Source organism: Lynx canadensis, chromosome A2 (assembly GCF_007474595.2).
Source record: "Lynx canadensis isolate LIC74 chromosome A2, mLynCan4.pri.v2, whole genome shotgun sequence".
NCBI lineage: Eukaryota > Metazoa > Chordata > Mammalia > Carnivora > Felidae > Lynx > Lynx canadensis.
This window is the reverse complement of record NC_044304.2, coordinates 154216497-154230190: the sequence shown is the minus strand read 5'-3', so window position 1 is coordinate 154230190 and position 13694 is coordinate 154216497. Positions and strand designations below refer to the sequence as shown.

General features: G+C 43.3%; 1 protein-coding gene across 3 annotated transcripts in view; it reads right to left on the bottom strand.

The window, feature by feature from the left end:
• The window catches only part of TBXAS1 (thromboxane A synthase 1), a 156017-nt gene extending 144618 nt beyond the window's left edge, over nt 1-11399 (bottom strand). Inside the window, exon 1 of one of the 3 annotated variants that reach the window (XM_030308556.1) lies at nt 11151-11399. In XM_030308556.1, coding sequence (XP_030164416.1) covers nt 11151-11239 — 89 coding nt within the window. In that variant the 5' untranslated portion in view covers nt 11240-11399. The remainder of the gene's footprint in view (nt 1-11150) is intronic. The other 2 variants (XM_030308558.1, XM_030308557.1) reach the window with 2 other exon arrangements.
• Between the last annotated feature and the right edge of the window lie 2295 nt (nt 11400-13694).

Below are 13694 nucleotides of genomic sequence, written 5' to 3'. Positions count from 1 at the left end.
GGGGGCTAGATGCCTCCTATGCCCCCCTCCGCCGCACTATTGTCAGGGTATCCTGGTCAGACCCCAAGAGCTCTATGATCCCTCATATGCCACATCTAGATGGCTATGTCCTGCATTCTGTCCCATCCCTTCCTTTTGTATCAGAGCCCTGCTCTTCGATTCCTAATGTGACAATTACTTTATCTATCTGAATTCATGAGAATGTTATCCACTGCACATCAATGAGGTAGAACCAGCACACAGCCTTGAAAGCCTTCAGCATTCAATGAGTGTGCGAACTAAGAAGTCATTTATTTACTCTTTCAGTAAGCCCTGTACAAGGCATTCTGCTAGGTAGTGGGAACACAGGCCACTAGTGTGCCAGCAAGTCAGAGGGAGATTGATCCTGTCATCCCCTGTGCGCGCGCTCTCTCTCTCTCTCTCTCTCTCACACACACACACACACACACGCACACATTTGGAAGCAGTGTCACCATCTCCGTTACCTGAGGCATGGTGATGATCATTAACATTTACTGAGCAGCTACTGTGCACAAGGCACTTACTGGCTTAAGATTCAGCCCTGCCCTCAGGGGCTTGGAGTCAGGCCAGGAAGACAGGACACATGCATTCACAGGAAGATAATAGAGTGAGTGCCAGGATGGCTATAGAGACCGAGGACACTACAGGAGTTCAAGGTGGGGGCAGAGCTTCAGAGGGCTGGCCTAGTTAAGATGACCTTCAAGAAGAGTGACATTTGGCCAGGTTTTGATGGCTGGCTGGGATTTAAACAGAGAGAGGAGGGCATTCAGACGACAGGGACTGTAATGAGTGAGCAAGAGTAGGGAGAAGAACAGGCACATTGTGTGCAGCCAGGAGGGAAATGCGGGGGAGGATTGTAGGGCACCTTTCAGCTGAAATGTGGAAGCAGAGGCCAGTTTGGATACAGAGCGCTGGCTCTCCCCAGGGTGTCTATGCATCGTGCTCAGAAAACAGGGTTTCGGTTGAATCCACTATTTGTAGAGGTTGGCTCTGCTTTCAGGCCATCTCTGACACCATCTTTCCAGATACCTTTGAGCAAAGGAAGGGTCGCCCTCTCTCTGGGACCATGTTCAGGAACTGCCGTCTGCTGAGGTGAAACCCAAGACACCCCTTTGCAAGGACATATGGAGGTTGAGGATGGCCCCACAGTGTGGCCCAGTGCCAGACTCTGCCAGGAGACCAAAGACTCTGCCAGGAGAGCCAAGGGCTCCAGAATCTACCCAGTCAGACAACACCCCAACCCTGCCCATCCCAAGGAAGTTGTGAAACATCACATATTTCTGACAAACCAGAAAAAGGTGGCTCCTAATAATTGAAGCACCAAATGTACAGCTGCATGAACAAGTGTCCCCTGTCCCTTCTCTACCCAAAGTTCTGTCCCCATGTTCAGATATATGTTATATATACAACACTGCTAATGTTCCCAAAGACAGAGCACTTAACCTCAATGGCAAATGACAGCCTAGGAAGATGGTTGTTATTATGGTATTCAGGGGTGCAAGGAAGGTTCGTTCAATAGCTCTATTTCTGGAAGAGCCACTGTCCTCCCAGGGAAAGCAGTCCCAAGCGTATACTTGAGCACCTCATTAAAGCACCAACATAAATCCACTGATTTGCTTTGTTTATAGAATGAATGAGATCCTTCTCTCTCTCCCCAGAGAGTAGATGCTACCAGAAGCCTGAACTCCTTACAAGATAAGAAGAGAAGGTTTGACCACAAGTCTTAAGATCATTGCTGTTGTTTTCTTTAAAACAAAACAAACCAGGAAGTGAGCAACAATGCATATGCCCTAGGAGTGTGGCCCCTCAAGTGGAATCCCCAGGCTTCCTGGTTCATAAACCTCTCGAGTATAGAAGAAGCCTTATTGTTTTCTAATCACATTTTATTTTGAGTTGAAAAGAAGACGACCCAGTCTAATCACCTATTTGCCTATATTGGGACTGTTTAAAAAAAAATCAGTCCATTCTCAACAAAAATGGCGACTGGCTGCCATGAGACTGTCAAAAGACTGACTCTAGACACCAGGGCCATTCCTAAATGAAAGTGCTAAGAATGCCTTTTCTGATAGTGCCATCTCTGCAGCAAAGGTTTAGCGTATCAGGAAAATGCTTTTGAAGGTCATAAAATTCATTTGGCTGTATAAGTTCTGGTGTGTATGCTAAAATAATCAGTCACGTTACTTTATAGTCACGCCTCGTACTCTCGTTCTGGAAAATCAATAAAGTAAGGGGAAAGCTAGGGATATTGTGTATAACTATGTGAAAGAGGGAAAACAAAAAAAATATTCTGTGGAAATGGTCCTCGAGGAAGTGCAGACCTAGTTTTCCTAAGCAGGTTCAATTTTATCTCCAAGCTCATCACTGAGTTATTAAACCAAAGTACCCATCATATCCTAAACAAAAGTACAAAAAATAAAAAAGGGAAATAGCATGCATCTTTCTCTAGATGCTCTGGGGCACTGGAAATTATCCATGGCCTTTAAAATGTATTTCTAAAATATGTCCATTATTCACACCCTTAATGTCTTGTTCTACCAAATGTTACAAATCCTGATGTTGTGACCCTTCCTCACCTGAAATTTTCTCCCTCCTCTCCTGTGCCACATCACTTCTCCCTTATGTTTCCAGACCCAGTCCAAGACGCTTCTGCTTCTCCAAGCCACCTCCAAGGGGCTGGGGACCCAGAAAGTCTGAGGAGCAAGGGCTGGAAGGCAAGAAGAGTGTCCTGCATGAAGCCATAATGAGGCCCCACGGAGTTGCTTTGTGAGAGTGTTCCAGGCTCCTGCCTGGGACAAGCTCTCCTCACCATGGGAGCTGCTGCTGGGGACAAGAGGTGTGTCCAGGCAGAAGAGGGAGCAGTCACTAGTGGATCTCTTGTGCTTTATCTGACTTTTCCCTGGTGGTAGCTAGGTTCCGTGCAGACCTTCCCATACACTGAATCTAGATCCAGAAAGCACTCAGTGGTCATCTGTGCCAAGTGCCCATGCCACGTAGGAAGTGCTTTGGCAGCATTCCTGGTGGATGTTGAGGGACGCTCACCACCTCCCAAGGCAGCGTTCCTACCATGGCCAGACAGCTGTGGTTATTCATTTACTTTGATGTTGAACTGGAGCCAGCCTGCATGTTGGCCCTATTTTGCCCTCCAGACTATCTATACCCTCTATGCTCTGAAGTAAATATCAACCCTGGTGCCTCAGAGCTTGCAAAAGGATAGTTTTCATGTTTTATTCCTCTGTTCGGCAGCTCCTCCATTTCCACCAGACTACGCAGCTGCCTGATCACCAACAACACATCCAACCACTCATTTCAAGGGAATGTCTCAGCTGGTCAAAACTGACCTTCTCTCTATGATCCTACACATCATTTCTTTTTTGTTGTTGTTGTTCGCTTGTTTATTGTTTAATGTTTATTTACATATTTATTTAGAGAACGTGAGAGGGGAAGGGGCAGAGAGAGTGTGAGAGAAACCAAGCAAGCTCTACGCTCAGCGCAGAGCTCGATGTGGGGCTCAATCTCACGAACCGTGAGAATCGTGACCTGAGCAGAAACCAAGAGTTGGAGGTTTAACTGACTGAGCTACCCAGGTACCCCCACAATGTTTCTTAATCAAATAAGTTTAGGAAGAACTGGACTAAATGAAGTTAAACAGATTTCTTTACTGCAGAACCTCTTGGGATCTTTGATATGCTATGATTCTCCAAGAAGGCTTACCTTATGCTTAATTTCCCAAACATTGTTAGGAACAGAACTTGGGAAAATGGTAGCCAACTGATTTTCAAATACCCTCATTCTGCAGCCAGACACCCCTCCCTCTACCTATGATTATACCAGGGAACACCTACATGGCTTCCTTACTCTGACAAATTCAAGATTTCTTAGCTGGGCTCCATATTCCAGTACAGTGGTGTTTGCTTTTTTAATTACTATTATTTTTAACTTATCGAGGTATGATTGACAAAGGAATTGTATATATTTAAGGTATACAGCTTGGTGTTTGATACATAATGATTACCACAATGAAGCTAACTAACATATCCATTATCTCACATAGTTACCATTTGTGTGTGTTTGTGTGTGTGTGTGTGTGTGTGTGTGTGTGTGTGTGTGTGTGGTGAGAATACTTAAGATTACTCCCTTAGCAAATTTCATGTATTCTACATCATTACTAACTATAGTTACCAGGCTGTACATTCAGCTCTAGAACCTATTCATCTTATAACTGAAAGTATGTCTCCCCCACCCTCCAGTCCCTGGCAACCACAATTCTACTCTTTACTTCCATGAGCTGACATTTTAGATTCCACATATATGTGCGATCATGCTGTATTTGTCTTGCTGTGTCTGGCTTATTTCATGTAGCATAATAATCTCCACGTTCCTCCATGCTGTCACAAATGGCAGGTCTCCTTTTTTAAAGTTGAATAATATGCCATTGTATATGTAGACCACATTTTCTCCATTCATGGGTGGATAACATTTAAGTTGTTTCCATGTCCTGGCTATTGGTGAATAGTGCTGCAGGAAACATGGGAGTGGAGATATCCCTTCAAAATGCTGATTTCATTTCCTTTGATATAGCCTCAAGAGTAGGAGTGCTGGATTGTGTGGTAGCTCTATTTTTAATTTTTTGAGGAACCTCCCTACTGTTTTCATAGTGGCTGCACCAGTTTATGTGCCCACCAACAGTCCACAAGGGTTCTCTTTTCTCCGCATCTTCACCAACTCTTGTTATCTCTTGTCTTGTGAGGTGATCTCTCTTTGGATTTGCATTTCTCTGATGATTAGTGATGTTAATCACCTTTCCATAGACATGTTAACCATTAGTATGTCTTCCTTGAAAAAATGTCTGTTGAGTTCCTCTGCCCATTTTTTGAGTGGGTTATTTTGTTTTGTTGCTATTGAGTTGTCTGAGTTCCTTATATATTTTGGACATTAACCCCTTCTCAGATATATGGCTTGCAAATATTTTCACCCATTCTGTAGGTTGTCTTCTCATTTTGTTGACTGTTTTCCTTGTTGTGCAAAAGCTTTCCAATTTGATGTGGTCTCACTTGTTTATTTTTGCTTTTGTTGCTTGGGCTTTTAGTGTCCCATCCAAAGACTCAATGTCAAGATCAATGTCAAAGGGCTAGCCCTTATGTTTTCTTTTAGGAGTTTTACAGTGTCAGGCCTTACATTTAAATCTTTAATCCATTTTGAGCTGATTTTTGCATATGGTATAAGATAAGGGTCCAATTTCATTCTTTTGCTTATCACAAGCAAAACTGGTCCAGTTTTCGCAACATCATTTAATGAAGGGACTATCCTTTTCCCATTGTGTTTTTGGGTCCTTTGTCAAAAATGAATTGACCATATATGCATGAGTTTATGTCTGGATGTTTTATTCTGTTCCATTGGTCTATATGTCTAATTTTAGGGAAGAACCATACTGTTTTAACTACTACAGTTGTGTAATATAGTTTGAAATCCAGAAGTGTGATGCCTCCAGGTTTGTTCTTCTTTCTCAAGATTGCTTTGGTTATTCATGGCTCCATAAAAACTTTAGGATTTTTTTTCCTATTTCTGTGGAAAATGCTACTGGAATTTTGATAGGGATTACGTTGAATCTATAGATTACTTTGGGTTGTATGGACATTTTAACAATATTAATCCTTCCGATCCATGAACACAGGGTATCTTTCCACTTATTTGTGTCTTTTTCAGTTTCATTCATCAGTGTCATAATTCTCAGTGTACAGATCTTTTACCCACTTGGTGCAATTCATTCCTAAGTGTTTTATTCTTTTTGATGCTATTGTAAATGGGATTGTTTTCTTTATTTCTTTTCACATAGTTTGTTGTTATTATAAAGAAATGCACCTGATTTTCATATGTTTGACTTTATATCCTGCAACTTTAAGGAATTTGAATTTCATAAACTTTATTTATTAGCTCTACCAGCTTTTTGATTGGAGTCTTTAGCATTTTCTATATGTAAGATTATGTCATCTATAAACAGAGACAGTTTTACTTCTTCCTTTCTAATTTGGATGCCTATTATTTCGTTTCCTTTTCTAATTGCTATGGCTAAGACTTCTGGCTTGATATTGAATGGTAGTGGTGAGAGTGGGCATCCTTGTCTGGTTCTGATCTTAGAGGAAAAGGTTTCATCTTTTCACTGTCAAGTATAAGATTAGCTGTGCACTTGTCATATACAGCCTTTATCAAGCTGAGGCACAGTCCTTTTATACCTAATTCATTGAAAGCTTTTATCACGAAAGGAAGTTGAATTTTATCAAATGGTTTTTCTGCATCTATTGAGATGATTATGCGATTTTTTTTTCTCCTTCGTTCTGTTAATATGGTATATCGTGTTATTTATTTGTGGATATTGAGCCTTCCTTCCATCCCAGGGAGCAATGGTTTCTTTTAAATATGGCCTGGGACTAGATTATCTGGATTACCAGATATGGTCTGGGCTTAGAATTAGAATCTAGTCCTCCTATATGTAAAGCAAGCTCTATCAGAAAGAAACTTCCAGGTACAGTGATTTTCATTATAGTCTTAAGTCTTAATAATCACCAATAACATTTTACCTTAACGTTATCTTAGAATGAGACTTGATCAGAACTCTAAAACACCCTGATTCCTATTTTCACAACTAGTTGACTCATTCCTCTGAGTCTTGGGCTCCTGAGCCTTAAATGCAGCCTGGCATGAAAAGCGCTTGCATCTCTGTAAGACAGCGCTTCTCAGCTGCCAGGGTATTCATGTATTTACCTGCTTTGACTCTTTAGCTACTTAATGGAACTGCTACAGTTTACCTTTCACACTGCCTCATTAGCCAAGAAGCTCCCTCATTACTCTAAATTCCCCTTGTATATTCTACTCTGTTGGTGGAAATAGTGAGATTATAGCCCCGAAACCTCCATTCCCACAGCATAAAACTGGTTTCCTCTTCACTACTAGAGAAGAACAATTTCCTTCTCCCTTTAATAACATAAAGTAACATAATAAAACATAAAAATAACATAAAGTAACAGTTTTTTGCTCCGTAATTCGTACTCATTAAAGAAATGTGGAAGATGTAGAAAGACTAAAAAAAGAAATGAAAATCATCCATAATCCCACCAATGAAGAAAAACCACTATTAATATTTGGGATACTCTTTTTTTTTTTTTTTAATGTTTATTTTGAGAGAGACAGAGGCAGAAACAGAGCACGGGGATGGGGAGGGGCACAGAGAGAGGGAGACACAGAATCTGAAGCAGGCTACAGGCTGCTTCATATGTGCTTCATACATACACCTTTGTATGTACTCCTAGCTACTATATTCTATATGCCTGCTCCGTCTTCCAGCCCCAGTGGAGTGGCCCTGATCTCCTTATACCCCAGTTCATGCTACTCAGCCACATATCTGTCAACTTAAATAAGTATTGTTGAAAATCGTGTCAAATTCACTTTGAGGAGAACTACTGAAATATACTATGCCTATTTTATAATGGTCTCTTTTTAAATGAAATTAACTCTTTTGTCTTCTTTCCAAATTCACATGTACACTTAACAATTAAGAAGTATTTATCAAGTACATGGCATGGTCTCTGTTCTACAAGGTGGGTGGGGATACAAAAACAGTACACCTGCAACAATTTAAAAAGGAGTCACCAAGTTGGTACAAACTGAAAACACAATAGGCTTTCAGGAAAAGGAGTGACTCATATGGGCAAAACTGTTAAGATTTGTACTGAACTATAAAGGCTCAGAGAAGAACCGGCAAGAAAAGTACCAGCAGAGATCAGAGGCTGGAATTAGCCTTCAGCCAACATTTATTTAAAAAAAAATTTTTTTAGGGGCGCCTGGGTGGCTTGGTCGGTTAAGCGTCTGACTTCGGCTCAGGTCATGATCTCATGGTCCGTGAGTTCGAGCCCCGCGTCAGGCTCTGTGCTGACAGCTCAGAGCCTGGAGCCTGTTTCGGATTCTGTGTCTCCCTCTCTCTCTGCCCCTCCCTTGTTCAAGCTCTGTCTCTCTCTGTCTCAAAAATAAATAAACGTTAAAAAAATTTTTTTAATATATTTTTTAATGTTTTTATTTATTTTTGAGACAGAGAGAGACAGAGCATGAGCAGGGGAGGGGCAGAGAGAGAGGGAGACACAGAATCCAAAGCAGGCTCCAGGCTCTGAGCTGTCAGCACAGAGCCTGACGCGGGGCTCAGACTCACGGACTGTGAGATCATGACCTGAGCCGGAGTCGGACGGTTAACCAACTGAGCCACCCATAGCCAGCATTTATTATCTGCCAGTGCTACATACTGGGCATTGGGGGGAGGGGAGGTGATGAGAGATGATAAAAGCAGCACTGAGTGGGGGCTTGTAAGTGCCCTGGACAAACAGGAGAAGCTTCCATGAGGAGATGCCCCTGAACTTAGTGCTGAAGGAAAGAGAGGAAGGGAATTCCAAGCATGGAGACTAGCAAGGGCAAAGGAAGGACTCATGCAGCAACATGGCCGCTCTCAGAACAGGATATGGGGGATGGATGAGGGAGATGAGGCCACTGGAAGAGGCAGGAGCCAAACCCTAAATCCTGGGTGCTGTACTTCTTCACTTTACCCCCTTTAAACCAAACGCTAGAAGAACATTTGTGCCATGGATAGAAATTTCTGGAATTGCAATGAGATATGAGACCTCGCCCCTGCCTTGCAAGAACTCACAGGCTGGTTGAGGAGGCAAGAAGCAATCCTCATAATCCTCATTCTCAGAGTTTAGGCTCTCCATGACAGTCTTACCTGGCCCAATGGCAAAGGTAACTCTCAAAGGAAAGACAAAGGAGTCTGGTCAGGACACACCACCCTCCATAGTTTCTTCTTAGGAGCGAGATGGCTGTGGGGGGTGGGGGAGGTCTCTCCACCTCAGCTTTCCCTGAGCACCCCTCTTCTCCCACAAGTACCTCTTAAGAGATTGAAGCAGGAGGGAGACCCCACCTCATTCAAGCTGGAGTCCGTTGCTCAGAGGCTACCTAGAGCCCTGCCTGGAAGAGGAGGGTCGAGAGCCTGAGGATGGTTACCTTGAGCTGGATCAAGGGATGGACTCAGGAGCTCCAGAGCCATGGCCATAGCCACTCCCTTCTGCTGCCTGCTCTCCTTCAGCATTATTCCCTCCAGACACCAAGCTTACCCCAGAACCTCCATGTATCCCCCAGCCTTGGGCATCTGGTCCAGACCTCCTGTTTCCTGACCTTGTACCAGAGCCTCCCACTCTCTGCCTGGCGTACATTAACAGATCAACAAATATTTCTGCGATAACAAGTGGAAGTCAGCTTTCACTTCCTATTTACCACCTCTGCTTCATGCCTTTATCTAATCTCTGTGTCTTTGACCCAGGTTATTAATATGGCCCCGGGAATAGATTACAAATGCAGAGCTGCCTTGCTGAATGGTGCGGTGTTATTGCCCGTGACTCCCTGATCTACACTGATTATAAACATCCAGTTACAGCAGCTTATCAGTCAGGACACATGCCCTTTTCCATGACCAGAGCAACATTAACGTATGCAATTCATTCATTCGTTCATCAAACATTTATCGAGGCCGTGCTGTAAGTCAGACACTGAGCTTGGGAGTTGAGGATACAGAAATGAAAACACACACACACACACACACACACACACACACACACACGCTAAAGACAGAAATGTGTAGAAAAGTGTATAATCTAAACATTAATGCTGAGACCACCTGGAGGATTCTGGTGGGACACACTTTGAGAACCACAGTCAGAGCATAGCTATTGATGGGAAAATATATTCATAATCATACTAATAAGGAATTTCAAATATGCCTGAACCACTGAAGACTTATTTTCCTCTGTTGTTAGGTTACCTAAATGGTTGTGAACAATGGCAGTGGACATCTATGAAGCACCTGCTATGTGTTGGCACTAAGGCGTGTGCATCACTGAGCACAGAAACACGTTGAGATGGATAAATGGGGTGCAGCAGGGGAAAGAGGGCTACCATTTGCTCCTGGTTTTGCATGTGGCTGGTTTCAAGGAAGAGAAGCTACACTGAGAACTAAGTTCAAAAGATAATTAAACCAGTTAAAAAGCAAAAACAGCACTGGGACTGAAGCGGAGTTTCAGAGCCAATTTCCAAGAAGTAATTTCATCATCATAGAACATCAAACGTGAATTCCATTTTCAGCTATGCAAATTCCAAAAGAATAATACCTCGCATTTGCATAATGCTTGATGCTTTTCAAAGTGCTTTCCCAGTTATTAATCTAGGGAAGGCTTTATTATCACCAGAAACATAAATTGAAATTCTGTTCAAACTCAAGTTCTCCATTAATTTTTTCACTTTCCCCTCAAAAACCAGAGCCACCTAAATCCAGGTGCTTTGGATTGAGTGGGTAACTGTAATAAGTTTAACCAGCAGGGTGAATATGCATAAATGGAGCATATTGTGGGCCCTTGCATCTCCAGACACAGGCCTTCGGCAGAGCCAAACTTCAGAAAGCCTCCTGTTGAATTAACAAGATAACAGGCAGCTGCTCTCAGTTCAAATCCAAGGTCCTTTCGGGGTCTCAAACTTTGTGGGCATGGCACACGCTATGTTCATCAGAATCCATTCCCTTCTATCAAATATCAGAAAACTACGCAATCAGTTCCACCGCTTTGTCCTTAAACCTGCAGAAATCCCTGTGAATGACCTCCTGCAAAGTGGTCCACGATGCCAGACAGCTCCGATGTCCTTTTTGTTTTTAATGGCATATGAACCGAGAGCTGAATCTGCTGTAAATCCAACAGGGGGAGAGGATCTCAGAAAAGTGAGGTGGAAGATATGATGGGTACGAGGAAATACTTCTCCCCAAACCTTTCCAACTTGTTTCTTTTTCCATCTCTTGCAAACTTAATTATGTGTAGTGCTCTCAGTCACTGAATCACCAGCCTTTCCTGACACCTTGATCTCATGCATTTTAGCGAAAGATTAACCTGGCTGTTTGCTTTTAATTCTGAGGCTGTGTTAATACTCAACTCCCTCTAGATTAGAAAAGAAGAAAAACACACTCCCACATACCCCTCCCTGGCTCCAGCAAGGCTCCAGGGCTGCTGTTTCTGACATTGTCACAGTCATGGGAACCTGCTGGCCACACTTACCATTTCAGGAGGGCCAAGAGGACCACTGACAGGGCCACTGTCACCATGGGGCCATTCACTTCCAGTTTGAGAAACCCCAAGACTTCCATTGTTCCTCAGAGTCCCAAGAGGGGCGGTCCTCCAGAGGAAAGAGGGAGGCTGATGCCCCTGCCGTTACAGGGACCACACTGTACAGACGGAAGAAGGAACAGGCAACCAAGAACACACACACCAAGTGGGTCCCCAAAATGTGCTGTTTGTCAGAGTGTCTCCTTATAAAGAGGAAGGAAGAGGAGGGAAGAAACACAGAGTTTCAGTGTAAGGCAGTGAATCAGCAACTTTATTTTCTTGAGGACTGCACTGTCAATAAACATTTATGTTAACTCCCCGGGGAATTAGCAGCAGAACTGGTCCCATGTTTGCTGAGAAGCTACGTGGTTGCAACCAGAGATTTCTACTCTGATGAGAAGTCTGAGTAGTCTACGAAAAAAGACTCCCCTTCAAAAAAATTAATTCATAATTCAGTAAAGATATGGGTCAGGAGACTCTGAATGTCCCAGAAAAAGTTGGGGTCAGGTATCAGCCTGATGGTGAATACTGGCTGCATTGAGGACATCGATCCCACAAAGTTCATTGGTTCCTGGGGTCCGAGGGGCCCTTGATGACTGGCTGTTGGAACAGAGATCTTGCCCTGTGTCAGCACTCTCATCATGAGTCAGAGGATTTTTCCAACATCTAAAAGCATATCCACAGGCTCATGCGTTGGTCCTTTGTTCTAGTTCTGAGCTTATCTGACTAAAGTAGACAGAATTATTTTTTGCTTATTAGTCAGCATATTACACTTTTAGTAATGGGGAGGGTGTATTAGACAGTGAGTCATTCACGCACCATGACATTCATCCATCCATTCGGTATGTGTGGGGCACCAGGCTCTGAGCTGAGTTTACAGTGTTTGGAAAACAGAAGTAGTACCAGACTCTGGGAAAATTTCTCTGGGGAGAGACAGACAATAGACAGGTAGACAAAGAAGTAATTGCTCTGAAGGTCATGAACACACAGCTATGACTGAGAACAACTAGAGTGACCCACTAAGAGAGGGTTATAGGGGAAATCTATCTAGAAAAGAAAGTTTGGAGCTGAGATTCTCAGTTGAAGGGGAGCCCATCACATAAAGAGCCATGGGCAAAGCCTTCTGGGCAAAAATGGTGACACAGATAAGGGCTGTAAGGTGGGAAGGAATTCCCGTGTGTGGGAACTGGAAAGAGGCTAATCCTGCTGGAGTAGAGCGGGCCAACTCAGGGAGGCAGCTGGGAAGACAGGGAGATGGTCAACAGAAGCTAGACAGCACAAAGCCACGGTGAGAAGCGTGGGCTTCGTTTTATGGGCCACTTAGGGTTTTAATATGTTCATATTTATGTTTGTTAAAAGCATTCTGGCTGCACGGGGAGAATGTGTTGGAGAAGAGCAAGAGGAAGAGCAGGGAGACCGCTTAGAAGACTAGTCATTTATCCTGAGATGAGCCTGCTTGGACCAGAGCAGGGATGCAAGTAGAAAGAAGTACGTAGATGAACTTGAAATATATTTAGCAGTCGACTGCAGAACTTCCCGGTGGATGGGATGTGAAAGGGAAGGGGGAGACAAGTCTGATTCCTGGGCTCCTGACTTGAGCTGTGAGTGTATGTGTAGAGGTGACATTTCCTGAGATGGGGAAGTTGGGGTATTGGTGGGAAAAATCAAGAGTTTAATTTGGCTCCTGTTTAGTCTGAGATGCCTGGGACACATCTGAGTGGAGTTGTCAAGTCAGAGAGGAATCTTGGCTGAAAATACAACTAACAGTAATGAATGACAACAATGCCATTTATGTAGGACTTACTATGGGCCAGTTACTATTCTAAGAGCATTCATATGCGTTAACTTATTTCATCTTCATAAATAACACTATGAGGCAAAGCTTTTTATCAACCCTATTTTATAAAAGAAACTAAGGCACGGGACATACGACTCCCAAGTCCATTCTCTTAATCAAAAGATTGTATTCAAACATGGAAGGCATCGATATACAAATGGGATTTAAATCCAGATGAGCCACAGCCACAAATAGCTAGCAAACCACACAAGGACCAAGTACCTTCCAAATACTTCCCTTGTCTCTGACCATTTGCCCTGCCTCCCGGTTTTTCATTCCTACTTAGGTGCCCGCAACAGCTGCACCCAAGTGTCCCATGCTTCAGCCCAGCCCTTTTGGATGTTTCTTCCCCTCTCCATATTCTACATCTCCTTTGTCCCATTTGATCAGGACCTTGATGCACAGTTAAGGGATCTCTATATTCCCACTCACAAAGCAGAGGTATGCTTCATCGAGGGCCATCTGAGATATGATGCTTTCGGCCACAGTGGCCACGGTATGGGGTGTCAGGGCAGAACAAGCTGGTGTGAAGGAAACAAGTCATTATGGCCATGGATTCTGAGAGCTGGAAAGACCTCAGGTATTACTAAGACCAGTGTATGTATCAGCGAGATGCTCATGAAAAAAATGTTAAGATTCCAAGGTGAAATAAATGTGAG